The 23,080-nt window shown below is 33.4% G+C and overlaps 1 protein-coding gene across 2 annotated transcripts; it reads left to right on the top strand.

The window, feature by feature from the left end:
* Window positions 1–1,786: 1,786 nt before the first annotated feature.
* Window positions 1,787–14,360, top strand: LOC105801219 (auxin response factor 8). 2 transcript variants are annotated; one of them, XM_012632550.2, is made up of 15 exons: window positions 1,789–2,235; window positions 2,320–2,376; window positions 2,507–2,619; window positions 2,728–2,826; window positions 2,910–2,966; window positions 3,064–3,219; window positions 3,291–3,375; window positions 4,500–4,590; window positions 4,693–4,857; window positions 4,931–5,053; window positions 7,773–7,848; window positions 10,984–11,131; window positions 11,972–12,942; window positions 13,034–13,224; window positions 14,013–14,360. In XM_012632550.2, the coding sequence occupies exons 1-15, from the start codon at window positions 2,226–2,228 to the stop codon at window positions 14,077–14,079; spliced, it is 2,409 nt and encodes an 802-aa protein (XP_012488004.1). In that variant the 5' UTR covers window positions 1,789–2,225; the 3' UTR covers window positions 14,080–14,360. The 2 variants fall into 2 exon arrangements, with proteins under 2 accessions (XP_012488006.1, XP_012488004.1); XM_012632552.2 differs by lacking the exon at window positions 14,013–14,360 and having other exon boundaries at window positions 1,787–2,235; window positions 13,034–13,228.
* The last annotated feature ends 8,720 nt before the right edge of the window (window positions 14,361–23,080 follow it).

Here is a 23,080-nt window from a genome sequence, read left to right as displayed (position 1 = left end):
TATTTCCTAATATTGCTTTTTGGTGAATTTTATTTTTAACGGGGTTTTTACTAAAATATTATAAAAAAATTAAAAATATCAAAATATTATAAATTTTTTTTATTTACCAAAATAGTACAAAAAAAGGAGGCTGATGGAGGGGAATAAAAAAGCGGCACCAATGGTGCCTTTCCCATAGGCGGCACAGGACTAAAATGTAATGATCTAAAGTTTCAAGGACTTGATGTGTAAATTTACCATTTTGAATTTTGAAAGTGAATTGGTCCTGTGGGTGTGGCGGCCTAAAGTTGAAATGTGGCTAATTGCTTTCTAAGCCCTCCTTATTTATTATTTTCTTTTTATTCCCCTTCAACTCACTTTTTTATTTAATAAACAAGCCCTCAACCTATTTTTGTAGTTAAATAAGCTCTTAATCTATGATTTTTACTCATAAAAGCCCTTTATTTTATTATTAAAGTAAATATATTTTATGTTTATGTGAATTTGATGAAAATAATTTATTAAATAAAAAATTACTAAATTTGATGAGAATAGTTTATTATTCCCATCCATCACCTCCTTTTTTGTATTATTTTGGTAAATAAAAATTTTTATAATATTTTGATATTTTTTTATTTTTTTGTAATATTTTGGTAAAAACCCCATTTTTAACTTATAAAAATAAAAATATTAATTTATGTAAGTTCAAATTTTGTTAAGGGAATAACTTACATAATGATGATCCTAAAATTAATGGTTTTAGACACCAATAAAATTTGGTCACATCATCAAATTTTAAAGACATGGAATTATTATTATACATCCATCCATAGAGAAATTATTTTATGGATCCTTCTCACCACATTATTCAGGGTCCTTTTCCAATTATTTAATTACATTTAGACAATCTTTTTCATGTTATTGACACATGGTTTTGATAATTTCGAACCCTGAACTCTAAATATAGAACCCTAAACTTAAACCTCGAACCATTAAACTCGAACCCTGAATTTCAAACTCGTAACTCGCAACCCCGAACTCTTGAACCTTAAACATGAAACCTAAACTCCAAATCCTTGAACACTAAACCTAAATCTTAAACTTCGAACCCTAAACCTTAAATCCTAACCCAAACCTTGAACTCGAGATTTGGGGTTCAAGGTTTAAGATTCGAGGTTTTAGGTTTAAAGTGAAATAATTACCAAAATTATGTGTCAATTACATGAAAAAATTACAAAAAAATTACTTTTTTAAAAATTAGTTGTACAAAAATAAAAATATTAACTTATGAAAAGAAATAAAATAATTAAATTTTGTAAAAGAAGAAAATGTTTGTTTATAATTAAAAAATTAATTATTTTAAGTAATTAAATTAAGTTGGAGAATATATTAGATATAGATGAGTATATAATAATATTTTGTTATCTTTAAAATTTAATGACGTGGCACTATTTTTTTGGTGTCTAAAACTATACTTTTAGAATGATGTTAATATAATTTACTCTCTTTTATTAAATAAAAAACAAAAAGTATTTTCAAATAATTTAACTTATTTTAATTAAAAATATTTTTATAATTTGTCCAACCAAATTAGCTTGGGATATCTCATCTAATCCATTAATAATATATACACGTAAGACAATGTGGATAGAGAAAAGTAGAACAGCCATGGACTTTTGTTTGATATTCTTTTATCCAAAGTCAAAGATAATAAACTAATAATTCTATTTTCTGCAGTATAAATTTACGCACACATATGACATTATATATGTGTTGTTTTAAGAGAAAGAAGATACATGAATGTCAGTAATGAAGCAAATTTCGTGTGAAGGGCATAATATTTATGGATGGAAAAGGACTACACCTGTTGATAATTCCCCCTCATATAAAGTATAATGGAGGCAATCAATCGGTACTTGTGACAGTGACCATTGAAGGATGGTGGCACATGCCCTGCTGTCGTATCATACCTTCAATGGACGCTCCGATGCTCCCGTACGGATCACCCAACGGCTCAGATTGTCTCTCCTCCAAACTCTTCTTAACTCTCCCTTTTCTCTGCTTTTTGTTTTATTGCTGCTTCAGTACCCTATACCCACGCTACTGCTATGGAAGAAGAAGAGGAAACTCTCTCATTTCCTTCTTCTTCCACTTCCCGACCTTGAGATCTAAAATGGGGTTCCCTTTTTTCTTTCTTTTGTTTTAAAATTTCAGGGTTTTTCGTTATTTCCTCTGCCAATTGCTGCATGAGTGAAGGTTGGGATTTTTGTTGGATTTTTTTAAATTATATTTTAGAATAACAACACTTCAATTTCGTTTTTTTCCCTTCTTTCAAACTAGAAACTAAGCTTGATATGAAGCTTTCATCATCAGGCCAGGGTCAGCAGGCTCATGAAGGTATTCTTTTTTCTCTCTTTATTTTGTTCAAAAATTTTGAAGTGTCACCTGTTCATGTAGCTAAATCTTGATACATTTGCATGTAAATTTTGATTTCTTCATTAATCGAATTATAATGAATGATTGTTAGGGGAAAACAAGTGCTTGAACTCAGAGCTATGGCATGCCTGCGCTGGCCCACTGGTTTGTCTACCAACTGTGGGGACCCGTGTGGTCTACTTTCCTCAGGGTCATAGCGAGCAGGTTTTTTTCTTGTTCTTTTTACTTAACTAAATCTCTCTCTTTCTTCTTTCTGGGTCGTAGTGACGTTTGTTAGTTCCAAATACAATGCAAAATGTGATCAATTTGCAGGTAGCAGCCACCACTAACAAGGAAGTTGACACCCACATTCCGAATTACCCCGACTTGCCTCCTCAGTTGATATGTCAGCTCCAAAATGTTACCATGCACGTAAGTTCTTTTTCTTTTCTCTTCATTTTCAGTCATTCAATGCCTCAGGAGTTACAAACACTTCATGCATGTCATAATCTCAGGCTGATGTTGAGACAGATGAAGTATATGCCCAAATGTCGTTGCAGCCTTTGACGCCTGTAAGAACCATTGCTTTCTTCATCACTTCAATGTACCCTTTTTGGTTTTGTTTTATATGTTTTTTCTTTTTTGCCCTCATCTATATTTTTCATGTAGGAAGAGCAGAAGGATACATTTCTTCCTATGGAGTTGGGAATTCCAAGCAAGCAGCCAACCAATTATTTCTACAAGACACTGACAGCAAGTGACACTAGTACCCATGGTGGTTTTTCTGTTCCTCGTCGTGCTGCTGAGAAAGTCTTTCCGCCACTGGTAGTTGATGTCTTATATCTCTACCTTTAAACCGGTTTCATGGTGCTGATGTGTTTTTTCTTTGTTTGCAGGACTTCTCACAGCAGCCTCCAGCTCAGGAACTTATTGCAAGGGATCTTCATGACATTGAGTGGAAATTTAGACATATATTTAGAGGTTAGTTTCAACTGCTGGTCCCATCAAAACCATTCTCATAGTTATAATCATTTATAGATGCGTTGTTCTTTTTCCTAAATCTCCAATCCACCTTTCCTTTTATGTGTTTGAAATTTTCTCTCTACCCTGTGGATCTCTTTATCTTTATCAGTCATAAAGATTTTTTCATAGAATTATAAATTTATGATTGGTGTAAATGAGGCATATGACTTGTGGTTTGTGCCTCTGTTCATGTTGAATGGCATTTCCTTGGATTTCGGTTAACGGAGATGGATTGGGTTTGGTTAATAGTACTTGATGGTTCAAAAAAGAGAGTTAACAGGGTCGTATTCTTAGTCTACCATGCAACTTACTTTGTATTGAAGTCTTTCAAAGTGCCTAGTGCATATGGTTTTAAGTCATTTTTTTATCTCCTTAGCTTTATGGTTGTCCTTTCTAGAGATACAGTGCTTTTGATGTATTTCAACTTGGCTCCAAGCTAAATTTAGAATCTTTGGCACAGAAATAAAATGTGGATCTTGTGCAAAATCACGGTAATAATTTGCAAAAATGCAGATTGATACATTGCTTTAGTTGAACATCAACTTTCAAATGTTAAGGAACCTTGAAGCCATAGATTAGTTGAAGATGCTGACAGACTCGGAAGATCAATGTGCTGCCAATTAAGTTTGTGATACATACTTTAAGAGAACGTGGAAGTTACTGCCACTCTGTTTAGTCATTATTGCAATATGTAATTAGATCCAGATATAAGTTTTCACCATAGATAATGAAAATCTTGTCGCTAAGTGGTTTAACTCCGCAAGGTTTGGAACTAACAATTGTTCGATAAACTTAAAAACTCAAAAGCATATCTACTGAAGTTTTCGTATCCTAAATTTTGTTCTGAGTTGAATACTTTATATGTTCTATGTATCTGAGGTTCCTAGTTTAGTGCATTCATTTGATATTTTCTGTAATGGTTCTTTTGTGCCTGTAGTTAAGGGAACTATGGTTCCATCATCTTTTTGTAATCTGCTTTAGATGTCTATTTAGTGACAAACTAGGTTTTCTTTCGTTGGACACTAAAAGTATATATCTAGTAGTACAACTATTAAGTTGATGTGGTGTCACACAACTTGCAGGACAGCCTAAACGCCACCTTCTTACTACAGGCTGGAGTGTGTTTGTTAGTGCCAAGAGACTTGTTGCAGGGGATTCTGTTCTTTTTATTTGGTATTCACTTTCCTTTTTTCCTGCTCATGCTGCTGAACTTTTTTTCCCCAATTATACCCAGTACTTGTAGTTTGTTGGGTTACTTGTCAATTTCTGTCATAGGAATGAAAAGAACCAGCTTCTTTTGGGAATTCGCCGTGCCACTCGCCCACAAACTGTAATACCATCATCTGTTTTATCTAGTGATAGCATGCTCATTGGACTACTTGCTGCTGCAGCTCATGCTGCGGCAACTAATAGCTGCTTTACAGTATTTTATAATCCAAGGTGGTGATGATTTCTTACCTCTGATTTCTTCTTTATGCCTTATCTGTAACAAGTTTGTTTTTCTAATATGCAGGGCTAGTCCATCTGATTTTGTAATACCCCTTTCAAAATATGTCAAAGCTGTTTTCCACACACGTGTCTCGGTTGGGATGCGTTTTCGGATGCTTTTTGAGACAGAAGAATCAAGTGTTCGTAGGTATTATAGTTCTTAATGGTTCATTTAATAGTATTTTAGTGGTTTATCTCATGCAATTCTATTAATTGCTCCTGTTTATTTGTTTCATGTTCTTGAAAGCCATCTCTTTATTTTAACTAGTATTTTTTTTTCCTTCTGAATTTGTGATATGGTGGCAAATAACTTGTGTATGTATACAAAAGATGGGAAATTAGGTGGTGTTTGCAAGTGTACAAGCCAAATTGTAATATAGTTTGTTAGTACAACGAAGTATTGAGAGTACTCCAAGGGTTGTACCCAAGGGATTGCAGTTCGGGGAAAACTGCTATTAAGCCAATTACCGAAAATAATTATTAATCTACATGAGTCACGAATTAGTAGTGTTAAATTGAAAGCAAGATGATAATAATAATAATAATAATAAACTAATTAAACTGAATTAAGTTTAAATCTAATACTAGATTAATATATCGATTTTTCCTATTCCTTGGTTTAACTACGTGAGCTCCTTTAGCCTAGGCTGGGGTAAGGTTTTCACGGATAGGCAATACCGATTTCAGGTTCATTCCTACCTATATAACTTCCTAGGGTCGTCAAGCCTAGGGTTTTAAGTTTTTCTTATCCCAACCAATTGATCCACTAAGAAACTCTACCTTCCAATCAATTAATTAGGCACAAGATATAAATAAACACAAATTATTCTAGTATTTACACAAACATTCTATTAACCAAGTTAATGAAAGAGATATAAATAATAGAACAAGAGGAAGAGATGCTCATGGATTTATCGATGAAAGCGTGGTTCCGGAACAATCTCCACTCACGAAAGTCTCACTTTGAAATAGGATCTTCCGATTACAAGAACATAAGGTAAACTAAATAAAACTAAGAACAAAATAAAAACTTAAGAATAATTTTTGTCTCCCTAAAATTGTGTGTTTAATTTAGTTACAATGACCTTTATATAGGATAAACTCGGAATATTAAAGTGTCTAAACTATCCTTGAAGTATTTAGAGTTCAACTAGGAAAAATATTCCTAATTGCCCTAAAAAATGCAGCTGTCACATGCAAGGATTTTTGGGCTGTGCAGAAGTTGTGTTGCAACATAGGCCTGCGGTGTTGCAACATAGGTCAGTGTCACGACAGAGCAGGTAGTTTCGCTCCAGGACTTGTTTTTGGTTCTTTCTTCGTTGTTGCGACATCGGTGTCTTGGTGTCGTGACATAGGCAGCAGTTTCGGCCCGAATATTCATCTTTAGCTCCCGATTTGTCCTACAAGACCATGTAACCTTATTTGGATATCTAAGATGTAATAAAAACTGCTACAAAGTAGAAATCACTACTTCGAGCATGAAAACATAAATATATACCAAGATGATTTGATTTATTATTAAACAAGCTATAATTATATGTAAAAAGATTTAAATAATAGTGTAATTTGTGGCAGATCATAAAGAAACAATACCACCATTTTAGTCACTTATGCTGCTGCTGATTTCAATTATTAGGTAAAAGGTTCATGAGAAAGAAGCATAGTCCTTGTTTAGTATTTGAAACTTTTTTTTTTTTTTTTAATTTTACGTTAAAAGAAAAGTGGATTTCAGTACAACTAGAATAACGGTTCATAAAACTTTGGCTGTTGCACCTTGCTTTACTATTCCATACCACATTTTGTTATTTATTTGAACTTCAGGATGGTGAGAAATGATGTATATTAGGTCAAGGTTTAAACTTTTCTGTCATAAGATGTACCTGAATTTTTATGCAAATTTATCTTAACCGATAGGTCATGTCCAAACCTAAAATTCTCATGCACATAGGAGCAGTTGTGTTTGTTTCTTTTTTCTTACTGAATTATAATTTATAGGTTGTTTGGCAATAGAGAGATAAGGGATTGGATAAGAGGAGCTAATCTCTTGCTTGTTCTCTCTCTTTTTTTTCATTGGAAAAGAAATCAAAATAATTTTGTTCAGTATACAGAATAGTTAAAACTTCTTTTGAAAAAGTTTCTTATGCAGATATGAAACCTTCAAGAACAAATTAAATTATAAATTCAATTAGTAAAAGTAAATATTGACCCAAGCTATATTTTTTAGGATAATATGGACCGAAAAGAGAGCAAAGTTCAAGATAAATACAAGGAGAGTGACAACATAAATTATAACATCACATGCTTTTGGAGTATCTAATAGAATGTAGTGTTGATACAGATTGATTATGGTAAGAAAAACTATTTTTAGTTAATATTGAGGCTTCAGAGAAAAATGAGACTGTATGATACAAAAGAGACCAAGGGTTGATTTTAAGAAAATGGGAAGAGGTAAGAGATGAAAAACCAAAGAATGATGGAAGAAAAGTAAGATGGAAATAATCAAGAACGGAAAATGTGTCGTGGAAAAGCGGGGGAAATGTTAAAAGTGATTATAGGTATTTTCCTGCAAGGTGCGAATCAGGAACGCTAGTATGATTTTAAAATGTTATATTTGTTAGAGAAGATTGCTTAATGTGGGAACTTTTTGACATGAATACAAATTGTACTCTTTGCCTAAATGAAATACTGGTTTTAACAAACATTATTCAAATTTTTTTGCTAGTTGGAGTTTGTGGTAAGCTTGCCATTGAAAGTGCACTCTTAATTCTTCAATGCATAGCTCTCAATAATGTGGCACCAAAGAGATGCTGTTTTATGTTGGACCATTTATTTGTTTATATGTAAATGTCAAATTTCCCCTTCTCCAGGTATATGGGTACAATAACTGGTATAAGTAGTTTGGATCCTGTTCGTTGGCCAAATTCCCATTGGCGGTCTGTGAAGGTAATTGCTAGCATATTTATGCATGGATTTTTTTTATTGTTTGTGATAATATGATTCCATATTCTATTTTATTTATGCATGTGTAAAAAAATACACTTGCATTTAATATCCATGATTTATAGTTTGATGTCTATGATTTCCAGAGACTAGTTGGATGATTATGTGAAGTTAGAATCTTGTATTAAAGAGTGTTTTAGGTGGGAGGATTATCCAATATGGGTAGAGATAGCAAATGCATTAGTTTGGTAATTTCATGTTTAGATCATTCCAAGTTTACGTTAGTTTCAGAAATTTTAGATTTTTCTTGTTAAAGCATGCAACCTAACACCAATTGGTAATAGGTGGAGGGGCCTATCTTTAATATAAGATCATTAGAAACTCATACTCGACAGATCTAGGATAATAAAAAAGGGACTACCTTATTATCAAAAAGGGTTGTAATTGAGCTGCTAAGCTTGAATAATGAAAAGCTTGAGCTTGACCTCGAATTCTATTTGAAACTCGCAGCTCGTTATTGGGCTTGAACTTGATTATCATGTCCTCAGCTCAAGTACAGCTGAAGGTGAAATTGAACTATTTGCACTTGGCTCAATTGAATTTGTTTACTCGATTTACAAGCTCAAATTAAGGAAAACAAGAACATGAAATCTTGAATAGCTTGCGAGAATAGTCTCTCTTACACCTCTATTGTCAACTTCACTTGGGGTTAGGCAAGAAAAACAACATAAATGAACTTTGATTCTGATATCATGTTAAAGCATCTTACATAAAACCAATTTGAATAGGAGGGACCCAACTTTAACAGAAAACCATACGGAACTCATTACTTAACTGACATGTGATAAACCATTTAACTTACCGATTATTTTTACCATTTCAACATGATATTAGGGTCCATATGGGTCATTTTGAGTTTAGTTGTTTTGGGTTTGACTTGTTTTGGGTTTGGCTTATTCTATCAGATTTTGAAATCTAAATAGAATAGCAGTAATGACAGCTGTTATTTTGCAGTAGTGCTGCCCACTTCCACTGCCATTCGCCAAATAGAGGGTGCAAATCTAATTCATGACTCAGGTGGCTTGTCATGTCTGCAAATAAGAGATTTAATAATGGATAGCGGAAATGGTATGCCATTATTGTTGCTACATTGGTTTTGTTTAAGGAACCATTGGAGGGGGTGGTGACTGTGGGAGTTCATGGCAACAATGGGTGATTCAGGGTTCCAAAAGAGCAGTGAAGAGGAAGAGAGAGTGGTGGGAGAGGCATACTAAGAAATCAACCCATTTGGAATAGTGGATGGCAATGGAAGTGGAGGTTGTTCTGAATTTGAATTGTAGATCTAGGCTTTATTTAGGTGATTTATAAACAATTGATTTTTGGAAATAATTTATTTTCTTTTGTTTCCTATAAGTAACCCAAACAAAAAATGTGATAGAGAATGTGGCAGCAATTGCAATTTAAATCCTTGCATTCTGGATTCAGATTTGTGCATGTAAAATTAGAAGTGCTTTTGTTGACAGATTAGTCACATCTGCAAAAAATACTGTGTTAACAGATTAGTAACAGCTGCCTATACGGCAGTTCTATAGGCTTTAACCCTGTGATTTGATTTTGTTTTGTTTTTGTTTTCTGTAATTACTCTAACCTTCCTTAGGCTACACCTTAGTGTATAAATAGCCATGTACTTTTTATCATTATACACACAAGAAACAGAAGCGATTTCTTCTCTACAATTCTTCTCTATTTTTTTTTTCCAAAATTCTTTGCTTTCAACATGTCCAAGAACCTGAACTAGATTTGATCCTCAAAATTTTCAGGTTTTTCGAAATATTCAAACCCTAGAAGCCCAAAAAATAGTACTCACCATCTTAGTTTTGTCATTCTTTCACACCATCACCCTCAAAGAAGTCGGAGCACCTTCGCCAGCCAACCCCAAAGTTTAGTCAGTGCATCAGCCTCACCTGGGGTGCATAGGCAACAGTTTATTGAAATTAGTTCTAGACTTTTTAATAGGCAACAGTTTATTGAAATTAATCATGCTTTAGATTTGATTTATTTTCTATTTTGTAAAAGGGTTAATGTAATTTTTGGCCATTTAACTTGACAATTAGATCTACTTTGGTACTTGTACATTTTTTTAGTTCATTTTGATATATGAACTTGGCAAGTAGATTCTTTTTGGTATCTGAATTTGGATTTCGTCAAGATCTAATGATGTGGCATCTTGAGATTGTGCCCTATCATCAAACTTTTACATTTTCCAAATTCATAGGCCTAAAATGGACCTAGTTGCCAAGTTTGGGAGCCAAAAATTACATTAACCCTTTGTAAAACTAGCTTCTTGCATTGACCATTCTCTTGTTGCCTCTCTTTGTTTCTCCTAGGAAAAAAAAATATATTTTAGAAAAAAAAGGAATGCAAAAAAATAAAAAAAAGAAAAAGAAAGAAATAAAAATCCTAGAGTAGAACCATTCAAGGGTGAGGTTACAGACTTCCAAAACTTGATTTTTCTGTCAAATAAGTTTGCCGTCCAAACTCCATCGTAATCCCTACATTACTCCAAAAACTTTTGTTTTGTTCCCAATCTTTTCTCAACTAGTTTTGATTGAACTTTAAACCAGACCTTCTAGTAACTTGGTAACATATTTAATCCATTCTAGTCCCTTGTGGGTTTGAGTGTCCTCAGAATTGGGAAGAATATTAGAGATGCACTTTATTCTATAGTGGCCTTAAAACCAGGGTAGAAAGGTGTATTAGGCTTTTGTTATTAGCATGTTTAATATTGTGTTGTCTATCATCAATGGCTCGGATAGGATAACAATAAAGTACATTTTATTGGCATCTGCATCTGTTATATCTATTTGTACCAAGTTTCTAACGATTTGAACTTATGTCCCAAATTGTCTTCCTAGGTTTACCTTTCCTTGTATATATCTATTTTGTGAGTCTTGGGAAGAGAATACTCATGCAAAATGCTTAACTTAAGGTTTGCCCATCAGTACTAGAGTTACCTTAAGTCCTGTTAGAATGCATGGCATTTTACATGACTCGGAATTTGTTTTTACTTGCTCATGAAAAAGAGAAGTTTTTAAAATTTTCAACTGAGTTTGATTTCCTGCCCACTACTTTGTGTAGGTTGGTTGGGATGAGTCAACAACTGGTGAGAGGCAGCCAAGGGTATCATTGTGGGAGATTGAGCCTTTAACAACATTTCCAATGTATCCATCTCTATTTCCCCTCAGATTGAAACGCCCTTGGCATCCGGGTTCCTCATCTTTGTTTGGTATTGTTCTTTCTAAGTTTATATCCTGAAGCCCCTTTTTGAAGGCTGGAGTTTATTTTTAATTTAATGTATTTAAGATTGATTAACCTATCTTGTTTTGGGGTGTGGAATTAAGATTCATAGCTGCCTTAGGCGAGAGTGTTTAACTCTTCCAGAAGGGGAAGAGAGAAATGTGGGGAACTAAAGATAACTTTTTTCCTGTTTTACAAGAGCCTTGATTAGAAGTTGAGGGATGACTCTAATGTGGTAAGATTTAAGTTTGATGATCGGGCCTGTGAACTTAAGATTGTCAAAATGTGCATTCAAAGCAAGATTGGAACCAGTCTTTTGAACAAAAGCCTTTCCAATTCTTGATTAAACTTGTATCTGGTAATTATTTTCTCTTCAAGGGAAGGATGATGTGCTACCTAATTTAGAGCTACATGGACTTGGGTATGAAGGTGGATATGGGAATGTGTCGACATCGGTATGTTCATTTTTTTTTTTTAATTTCCATGTGTTGGAAGGGTCCTTGGAGGTTCATATCTTCATACTTGAGTTCAAATATGCATCGAACATGGGTGTTGGATATGGGTATTTCAAGAAAAATGACAAGTCGGAGCGACTTTAGAGATATTTCAGATGCACTGCCAGTATTTAAAATCCATTAGGCTGTACTACTATATGCACAAGTGATTTTCAAAATCAAAGAAAATGATTATCATCTGGCTTATATTGGTTTTCACTGCTTACCTTAACTTGTACAGTTCGATCATGATTAATGGTAACATGCTTGTTACTATTGGGTTTTTTTCTTTAACGTTTCCCTGGATATCTTGCATCATAGTTATATTCTTGCAGATAACAGAGATGATATATCTAATGGGTTATCGTGGCTAAGGGGAGGATCTGGAGAGCAAGGACTACAATCTCTGAATCTTCAGTCCATCTGCTCACATCCATGGGTGCAGCAGAAACTAGATTTGAGTTTCCCTGGAAATGATTATAATCTGCAGTACCAACATATGCTGGCCAATGGGTTGCAGAACTTGGGAAGTGGGGATCTGCTGAGACAGCAGTTGCAGCAATCTTTTCAATATGTTCAACAGCCAGGCAGCCATAATTTACTGTTGCAGCAGCAGCAGCAGCAGCAGCAGCAGTCTGTTTCACAGTTAGTTCCACACAACATTGTGCAGGCACAGCAATCCCAAATTCTAATCGAGGGTTTTCTCCCAGTCCCTGGACGGGAACAAGTAGGCAATCAATCGGAGGAACTGGCTCAGCAACAGCATAACATGACTCAAAGTGATCAGCACCAGCAGAGGCGGCCGGTGAATGTGCCTTCATTTCTGAAACCAGATTTTATTGACTCAGGATCTGGTCCCCCTGTTCTGGATATGCTGGGTTCATTGTGTCCTGAAAGCAGTGCAAATCTTTTGAACTTCTCCACAACTGGTCAGTCAATGCTAGCTGACCAGTTACCCCAACTGTCCTGGGCTCCGAAGTATGCTCATTCAGATGTAAATGCCTTTGCTGGCTCAACATCAGGTCCACAAGTTTCTCCTGGAAAAGATGCTACGATAGAGCTAGATATTGGTACCTCTGATGCTCAGAACTCTACTGTTTTTGGTGTTAACGACGATTCATTTGGCCTTCTACTGCCCACCTCAATGCATGGTTTCACTACATCTTCAAGTGAAGCTGATATGCCCTCAATTCCATTAGGGGATCCCTCATTCCAGAATCCTTTGTATGGTTGCATGCAATACTCTTCAGAGTTGCAGAGCACAGGGCAAGTTGACCCACCAACTTCATCTCAAACATTTATCAAGGTATATGAAAAGCGATTTCTAAAATGTATTTTATATGTATCATAGTTTGCTCAAGATCATAATAATGATCTATGTCTCTGTTTTCCTGTAGGTTTATAAATCAGGGTCGGTGGGGCGCTCATTGGACATCTCCCGGTTCAGCAGCTACCATGAGCTGCGAGAGGAGCTGGCTCAGATGTTTGGAATTGAGGGGAAGTTGGAAGACCCTCTTAGATCAGGCTGGCAGCTTGTATTTGTCGACAGGGAGAATGATATTCTTCTCCTTGGAGACGACCCATGGGAGTAAGTATCTATTATGGTTATAAATTAGTTAAACTCCGCATGCATTCATGGGATGCTAGTTAGATAATTCACAAGTGAAGAACTCAGAAATGAATTGCATTTCAAACCATATCCCCATTATACGCATGAAATTGAGATCATTTTTATACGCCTCTATTAGATTGGATCTTTTCATGGTATTAAGAGTATTATCCCTCCACCCCCCACCCTCCAAAAAGAACTTTTTTATGTTTTTTCCCTCAATCAGTTTGACCTCCTTTTCCCTAGTGTATTCTTTTCTATCTGTTTACTTTTTTCCCTGATTGACACTATTGGTCTTATTTCCATTTTGGAAGAGTTCGTATAAATTTTAGTTTAAATTACTTTGTTCAAAAGTCAAATCAATTAAAGTTTTGATCGTTTTAGATTCAGTCTTTTAATAGATTAGGTTTGTGTCATTTGGGGTTTGAGCTAAGCTGTTTTGGGTTGTTGATTTTTCTGGTTTCCCAGCCATAGCCAGTTGGATTAGTATTTGAGGTGTTTTTCAGATTCAGATCAACTTTTCGTGCAGTAGTTTAAACTAATTGGGGAAATACAATCATCTCTTCTATGACGGCTTAAGCAACTGTCTCATCATGTACATATATCCTTTTACACTGGATTATAATGTCACGAGTCTGAATCATGTTTTTGAGTTAAAAACTTAGGACAATTTTCCTCGCATTTCAATGACATTTGATTGATTATCATTTCGGCATTTAAGCGCACTAATACATGGTTAAATTTTGTTTGGATAACCAAACATGCAGGGCATTTGTGAACAATGTTTGGTACATAAAGATACTTTCACCAGAGGATGTGCAGAAGATGGGATAGCAAAAGGTGGAAGCCTTATTAGCCAATCTTGAGGTCAGGAGATGAATAGCAGCTGGCACTGGCTCCGGTGGCTGAGATCATGTACGAGTCTGTGTGGACTGTACCTGTTTGTTGAGTTGAATAAGAATAAAATTGCTGTGGATTTTTGCAGTATCCACTCCTAGTGTGAACCACCTCCCTACTGATGTGCAAGCATTATTATAAATCAGAACCTGACTTGATTAGTGACGACTTTTTGTTATATCATAATGGTTATGGTATTTACATGCTTTACTTGCAAAGTTTCTTCTGTGGCTTGCATTCATCAATATTAATGGGTACTTTCTAGGTGATACGGAATGAGTTGGATGAATATGGAAGCGGATCGTAAAGTTTGTTCAAGTCACGGATTTAATTTAGAATTCTAGGCGTTAAGAAAGAAATTTGGATTTTGACGCAACTAAGGTTGTGTTCTTTAATGCTTCTCAGATGAGTTTTTTTATTAAAAAATGTTTTTCTTAAAAAGTAATAAAGAATAAACCAGTGTAGAAAATTTTTCAACTTATTTTAAGTACTTTTTACATGTCAAAAGCAAAAATTTTAGCTTTTTCAGCCTTAAAATACTTTTGGTTGGTATTTTACTTTTTAATTTTACTATTTCTTCTTCCAAATAGACGTTAAAAGCATTAATTAAAAATAAAAATAATTTTAAAATAATATAATTGTGTCAATATTTAATTATTATATTTAAATATAGTTTATATATTCTAATTAAATTTAATAAATAATTAATATTAATTACTTAGAAATATTTAAAATTAATATTATATATTAAAATATTAACAATAAGTTATAATAAATTATTTTTTATATTTTTGCTAAAATATCATAATATTAACTAATTTGAACATTATTTAAATACATATTTGTTACTTTATAATATCACGCCTAAAATGGATATTTTATTTCTCAAAAGCACTTTTTGACAGCAATACCAAACACTTAACATTTTCAAAAGCACTTCTCAAAAATTCTCAAAAATACTTTTCCACAGCATTTTTCAAAAGCATTGCCAAACTAGCCCTAATTCTTGAAAAGAAACTCGAGAAATTCTTGAAAAGAAAAACTTAAAAGAATTTATTAACTCAAAAGAAAAGTTGAATAATAATGAATTGTGTGCTTTGTATATAATGCAAAAGCCTAAATATAGGCTGCCTAAATAAATCTAAAGTATATTAGAACTCTATTTAATCTAAACAAGTAGTTTTAAATTAAATTTTTTTGTTGACATAAAACTCTTAAATAACTTAAACTATTTAATAATTATTAAAAATTAGGAATAATAAAATAATAAGAGTTGATAAATACAATATTGGGCTCATATATAATAAAAATTAAGCCTAAAAGTCGAACCTAAGATGATTTAAACTTGAATTAAAAGCCCGAAACTTGTAATTCCTGTCATAATCACGTCCAGAAATTCTGCTTGCGCAGTCTTTATTAAAACTCTACTTGCGCAGTTTTTATTAAAACGATCATAACTTGAGCTCTCGAACCCAAAATCAAGTGATTCAAAGTGCGTTTCGGAGCTAATAGATAGATCTTCGAATGCCATGAGACATCTCAGCCTAGAAATGCTTGGATCTCATCCAAAAAGTCATTGCAAGTCTGCTGATTTCTCAAACTTGAAAATTGGTAGCTTTCGTGAATGGAAATTTAATAAATTCCACCCCATCCGTGCATGTATCATTCCCCTTTTTCTTGAAAAGATTCGTCCTCGAATCTCATCTTTGACCGAATCTTGGTTTAATTTGCTTAGCCTTTAACATTGTTGTTGGGCCTTGAGGTAATGTGAGCCCATCACATCCATGGGTTTGAAATTGGGCCTTGAGACTTGCATCACTAGGCCGAGCTGTGAATAGTTTTGTTTCACTATTAAAAGTAATAAAATGGTTGAAGTGTTGAAGTTCCGCTTCAAAGTTGTACTCAATTTAGCTTGGTATCTAAATAAGTTAATTAAATAATTAAATTAATACTAGAAATCCTATGTGTGTGAAAACTACGGATTTAAAACATGTGTTTGAAAATAATATAAAATAAACAATGAAACGTATGATTTGAAGCTAATTAATTATAATAACACATAAAACATAAAACATAAAACAAAAAAAAGATAAAATTACGAGTAAAACGAAATTTAAACACATAAATACATCAAAAAAATAGCACTCGCAATTATTTATTATGGTTTTGTCATCGGTTGTGAGTTAGTGTTGAGTTGACTTGTGATACCAACTCAATTAATAACATTCTTAATATACTAATAAATTGTGCATATTTAAATAAAATGTATAAAACATGTTAAAATGAAGCCTTGGTTTAATAATAAATTTAAATTTTACTTATTTAATTGGTGGGGTTCAAATCCACCCTATGCATGTTTTTATTGGTTTTTGTTAAAATGAAAAGATTAAAATATCTTCAAGTAATATAACTTATTTTAATTACAAAGAGATATTTCCATAATTTGTAATCTTTATACTATTATTTAAACTTCTTGAGTTGGTGTCACAAGTTAATTGGACATTGGTATATCCCTACTCCAGTAATGACACATGACAAAACATGGAATAACTTGGTAATGACCCCTCACTATACGCGAATCCCTCGAGAGCCATTTTAGAGCCACCCTAGAGCCCATTCGTTACGGACTCCTCGTGGGGACCACTAAGGCATAACAACCTTGTACAACTTCAGTAAGGAGAATGTCAAAGCAGGACCACACAATACTACACATGGTGACAAGTAACTTGTAATGACACTACCACCTAGCCGCCACATAGGCAAGCTTATCATCTGTATTGTGTCGGCTATGTGGCACTACCATACAAAGGGCATCCTCCTTTATATACCTCAAGGCACGAGAGACAAGGGATCCCCCTTTCTTTCTAAGAAAAACCTAAATGACTCCTTTAGCTATTTTTATCTTCATTCCTTCTCTTCTCCTCTTTCTCCTTCAACCTCTTAATTTGGCTTCGGCTCTTTGCTTGTCATAAGTGAACTGGGCCTCTAGTTACCACTATATTCTTATCTCCTCTCTGTTGAGTACTTATATCAACAATTATGGTTATAATTCAAATGCTTATTTTCTAGTGTGCTTTTGAGTTTATGTTTTATTTTTTAAATAATTTCTAGATAATTCAACGAAAAAAAACTTCAAAATTGATATTATTACATACATAAATTAGGAGGGTCATATATTCATACCTGAGCTACACATTTGATCTCTGCCAATGAACATTAAAAAACTTCACCAAACTATGAGAAGTCTCCGATGATGCTTGGTATATGTGTTTATTAGAGTTAAGTGACTCGAATCATTGTTAAAATAAAATACAGTGATAAAATAAAATAAAAGTAAAATCCATATAGAACTATACTTCTTTTATTTTACATTGATTAGAATAAGGTTTTTCAACATTACTACACCTCATCTATTTGACATTGATTAGAATAAAGTCTTTCAACCTATAAATATATGCAGTCTAAACTCCTCTTATATCATTCGAATTCGACATTAGTGAAATTTTCTTCTCCTCTGCCCGTAAATTTTTTTCCCAAAAGGGTTTCTACATAAAATTTGTGTGTTCTTATTTTTCTTTTTTGCTTTTTGCTTTGCGATCGTTCTATATTGCCATTATCGACGTTCGTTTCTACAAAATGGTATTAGAGCTTTTTAGGTTACTTATCTCAATCACAGTAATGGCGACATTGAAGTATGATATTCTACTGTTAGATCGCAACACAAGATTTGTGTTGTGGCAGATAAAGATGCAGATAGTTCTTGCTCAAATGGATTTGGAGGATGCCCTGTTAGGAATAGATAAGATACCTTCGACATTGACAGAGGAAGAGAAGAAGTGTAAAGATCGAAAGGCTTTCACGCAATTACATCTACATTTTTTGAATGAAATTCTATAGGATGTGATGAAGGAGAAGACTGTCGCTGCTTTATGGGCAAAGCTGCAATAGCTATGCATGTCGAAAACCCTAACTAGCAAGTTGCATATGAAATAGCATCTTTATGCTCATCATTTGGAACAAGGTGCGTCTGTGCACGAACACTTAACTGTGTTTAAAGAAATTCTCTCAGACCTAGAGGCCATGGAGGTTTAATATGATAAAGAATATTTAGGGATAATTCTACTTTGTTCGTTGCCCAGGTCTTATTCAACCTTTAGTGATATGATTTTGTATAATCGCGAATCTCTCACAGTTGATAAAGTCTATGCTTTATTAACCTCGTATGACAAGATGAAATATTTTGTGGTTGGACCTGACCCTTAAGGAGAAGATCTCATTGTTCGTGGGAGACAAGAACAAAATACTGATGATAATCGTATGAGGACACAAGAACAAAATCATCGTAGTAAATCTAAGGATAGATCGAGATCTTTAAAAAAAGGTAAAAACTGTAACTTCTGCAAGAAGAAAGGGCACAATAAGTTTGAGTGTTATAAGTTGCAGAACAAGACTAAAAGGGAGGCTGTGAATAAAAAGGGGAAACAACCAAAACAATCCGGTGAAGCTGATGTTATAAAAGACTACAGCGATGGTGAACTCCTAGTTGCTTCTGTCGACAACTCTAAAGTGAGCGAAGAGTGGATCCTTGATTCTAGTTGCAGCTTCCATATGAGCCCCAATCAGCATTTGTTTACAACAAATGAAATAGTGTCTAAATGTGTTATTTTAATGAGAAATAATGCTTCATGTAAAATCGCAGGTATTGGCACGATCAAAATTAAGATGTTCAATGGAGTCGCCAAAACACTTAGTGGGGGTAAGACATGTACCATCATTGAAGATGAATTTGATTTCTTTGAATACTCTTGATTCAAAGGGGCACAAGTACACAGCTGAAAGTGGGGGTTCTAAAAGTTAGCAAGGGTTCCCTCGTTGTGATGAAAGGGTAGAGAAAGGCTGTTAAGTTATATGTTTTGCAAGGTTCTACAGTTACTGGTGATGCAGCCGTCACTTTCTTTTTCTTCTCAGATGATAATGTTACTAGACTTTGGCATATGAGTGAGATATGACATTGTATAATTAAACAAAAGTGGACTTCTTAATGGATAAGGCATTAGCAAACTGAAGTTTTGTGAGCACTGCATTTTTGGGAAGCAAAAGAGAGTTTGATTCACCAGAGGAATCCATAACACGAAAGGGACACTGGATTATATTCATTCTAATCTTTGGGGACCATCCATAGTGCCTTCGAGGGGTGGCGTTAATTATATGCTGATGACCATTGATGATTTTTGTAGAAAAGTTTGGGCATTCTTCCTAAAGAAAAAAAGTGACGTGTTTTCCACGTTTAAGGCTTAGAAAACTATGATTGAGAAACATATAGGAAAACAGATAAAACACATCCACATAGATAATGTCTTGGAATTCTGTTATGATGAGTTTAATGAATTGTGAAAATCAGAAGGAATAGTGAGACACTTGACAGTTCGTCATACTTCACAGTAAAACGGTATTGCAGAACAAATGAATAGAACAATCATGGAAAAGGTTCGATGTATATTGTTGAATGCTTGTTTATCGAAGTTGTTTTGGGCTGAAATGGCCTCTATTGTATGTTTTTTTTTATTAACTGGTCTCTGTCCGTTGCCATTGAGAAAAAGACTCCATAAAAGGTAGGGTCTGGTAATCTTGCTGGTTATTCTAATTTGAAGATTTTTAGGTGTCCTGCGTATACTCATGTTGCTAATGGGAAATTGGAACCTATACCCATTAAATGTGTTTTTCTTGGTTATAAGGCTAGTGTTAAAGGGTATAAGTTATGGTATCCTAAAAATAGAAAAGTTGTGATTAGCAGAGATGTTATTTTTTTATGAAACTGTTATGCTACCTAACTTATTTCTTAAAGAATTTTCTAATAAAAAACCAACAAAAGCAAGTGGAGCTTCAAATTGATTCAGGATCTACAATAGAGTCTACTTCTAAGGTTAAAATAGATTCTTAGAGTAGAGTTGCTTCTTCACCGCAATCAACACCACAATATTCTATTGTCGAGAACAAACCTAGAAGAGAAATTAAACCTCTAAAAAGGTATGTCGAATGTAATAGCCCATTTTTTAGTGGTGTCGAAAATAGTGGTATCGAGACAAAAAATCCAACGAGTGAGTTCGTATAATTAGTATTTAAATTATACGTGTCAATAATAATTTTTATGTTAAATTCTGATTTGAGAAATTTTAACCAATTCAATTAAAAGTTAGTATAAGTGGTTCGATTCAAAAGTCAAGTGGTTATTGAAAACAAAGTATTAGGACCTCGTTTCCATAAATATTTTTGTTAAATATTTATAGAGTCATATTATATGTGATTTGAAGTTTGGTCAGGTAATTTTGATGATTTACTGTTAAATTAAGGTAAAAGTTACCTATTATAGATTTTAAAAATATCAAATGGATTAATTTGGCAATTAGACCATTGCCAAAAGTCCAAGCGGTGGTGGATGGCAATCATTCCACTAACCTTTAGGATATTTATTCATTAAGTCCTAATTAGTTTAAGGTTAAATTGTAATTAAGTTTATTTAATTGGAATTTATAATTGAATGACCAATTGTGTAGTTGGACCTTCCTTAAATGGCCTATTAATAGGAATGGTGTGGAATTATCTAGATTGTGGTAAATTGCATTTAGATCCTAATTAATTAAAAAGGACTAAATCGTAGAGGTTGAAAAAGATGGTTTTATTAGTTAAAAAGGGGAAATTAAAGGATTAGAATGGTAATTAAGCCAATAATGGCTATAATAGACGGTTTTGGGCTTATGTTTGTTAAGAAATGAATGAAATCATTAAAGGGCAAATTGGTAATTGGGTAATTAATGGTTTAAAGTAAAAATTAAGTAAGAAAATGGTATCATCTTTTACATTTTCTATCTTTGAAAATTGAATAGGCCATCGGAGAAGGGAGAAAGCTTCGGTCAATTAGGGCTTGCTAATTTAGTAAGTAAACATCGTTTGTTTTTAGTAATTTTTTATGTTTTTGAGCTTTTATTAGCTTATTCTAGCTAACCCGATGACTAATTTGTAGAACTTTCAAATGTTTTGGATTATGTCATTGATGAGTTTGAGTTATTCATGAAGTTTTATGAAAGATTATTGAGTATTGTTGTTAGTTAGGACTATTTAGTAAAGTAATTTTTGATAGTTTTAACGTTTAAGGACTAAATTGTTAAAGTGATAAAATTACAAGGACTTGGTGTGAAATAATTGCAAATAGGGACTGTATGGAGACCTTTGAATAATTTTTCAAGGTGGGTTTTAAATAAAAATGATTAATTTGTATGTTTGGGGCTTAAGGACTAAATTGAACAAAAGTGAAATGTTGAGGGCACTTTTGTAAAATGTCAAAAAAGACTTAATTGCATAAAATGAATTAATTTTGCTGTTAGAATTAGTGAATTAAATGGAATTATTATTTTAGATCTTGAACGAGTGGAAAAACTGAGGAAAGAAGAATTACCGAATAACCCATGTATTTTGTCTTTACTGCAGATTAGTCTAGTAAATTCGTTCGATTTAATTTTAGTACATTTATAATTGTATTATATGAACCTAATTTCATAATGTTGGATTATTATTTATTTGTGTAATTGAAAATGGAAATAATGAATTGATATAATGTCGATTATTGATTGAGATACTCTAAGTCGTTATTGCAAATCAATCATGTAAGTTCATACCATTATTTCTATTTTATATCTATATATTTCATGTTATTATGACTATATTCAATGTTATACTTAACTATGGACTGATTAGAGATTACATGATAAATGAATATGAATATTAACTATCAGGCCTTGAGCCGATAATACAAACCATAGCGATGGTTGAGATTCCGCATGTGTTGCGGATTCTCTATAGCTTGTGTGAGAAGCATCGTGAGTCGGTGATTATTTAGTAGGTACCATGTACAGGTGATACAGATCGTAATGATGGCTTGAGATCCTACATCTGTGTTAGATTATCTGTAGCTTGTGTGAGCAGCATCATGAGCCGGTCAAAACTCTGAAATTAACTTGAATGAATGATACTCTCTAATTACCTGAGATTAGATCTTATTAATGCGACGATTGAGGATGTGATTCGAATTAATGTAGTGTGTAATTCTCACCTGTTGTGAGTTGTTATTGATAGGAATTCTAATAATAACCTCGTTGATAGAACCTCTGTTCATTAATATTTTATTTGAATTATTATTATGTTTGATTTGGTAAGCTTTAGCGTTCAATCAATGAACTCACTAAGTTTTATGAAAGCTTACTCGTGTTATTTGTCTTATTTCTTGTAAATACGTTTTGTGGATTGGAAGATCGGATCAGTTCGAAGAATCACAGTATCCAGGGATCATTTGGTAGCTTTTGAATACATCTTGGCTTAGACGGCATGTAATAAGAGCATTCGGTTATGTTCTGTAATGTTTCATAAGTACATGTAATCTAATTTGGGTTGTGCATTTTGATGTTATGGTATGATAGGTAAAATGTGGTATGTATGTTTAATTTCATGTTCATAAGTGAACAAACTTGAAATGATAGTTGTGGCTTGAATTAGGTATGGTATAAAGGAATTGAAGGTAAGTTATATTTGAGTATAATGTGGCTTGTGTAATGTAACTAAGTAGGCAAATTGTAACAACTCGATACAGTGGTGTCGAAAATTACGATTTTATGTTGCATTTTAATAAACAGAGTCTGTAGATAATTAATAAAAATATTAACGGAGTTATGCTATAAATGAATTGAATCGATGATAAGTAATTTAGTTTATTTGAGCATTTAATCTAGTCCAAGGATTAAATTATAAATTTAGATCGCTATAAATTTTAATTTGAAAATAGTTAAAGGGACTAAAATTCTAATAACCAAAAATTTCGGATGGCAATAAAAATGCCAAATTTGTGGCTAAAAAAACGTTGATGATATATGTTATTATTTATTATAAA

The sequence above is a fragment of the Gossypium raimondii genome, chromosome 7, assembly GCF_025698545.1.
Source record: "Gossypium raimondii isolate GPD5lz chromosome 7, ASM2569854v1, whole genome shotgun sequence".
NCBI lineage: Eukaryota > Viridiplantae > Streptophyta > Magnoliopsida > Malvales > Malvaceae > Gossypium > Gossypium raimondii.
Note: the sequence above shows the minus strand (reverse complement) of the source record. Positions and strands in the feature narration are given on the sequence as shown.

Coding starts and splice junctions, on each gene's coding strand:
- LOC105801219 (XM_012632550.2), top strand. Junction 4,591..4,692: donor GATTCTGTTCTTTTTATTTG/GTATTCACTTTC, acceptor TTTCTGTCATAG/GAATGAAAAGAACCAGCTTC. Junction 13,225..14,012: donor CTTGGAGACGACCCATGGGA/GTAAGTATCTAT, acceptor CCAAACATGCAG/GGCATTTGTGAACAATGTTT.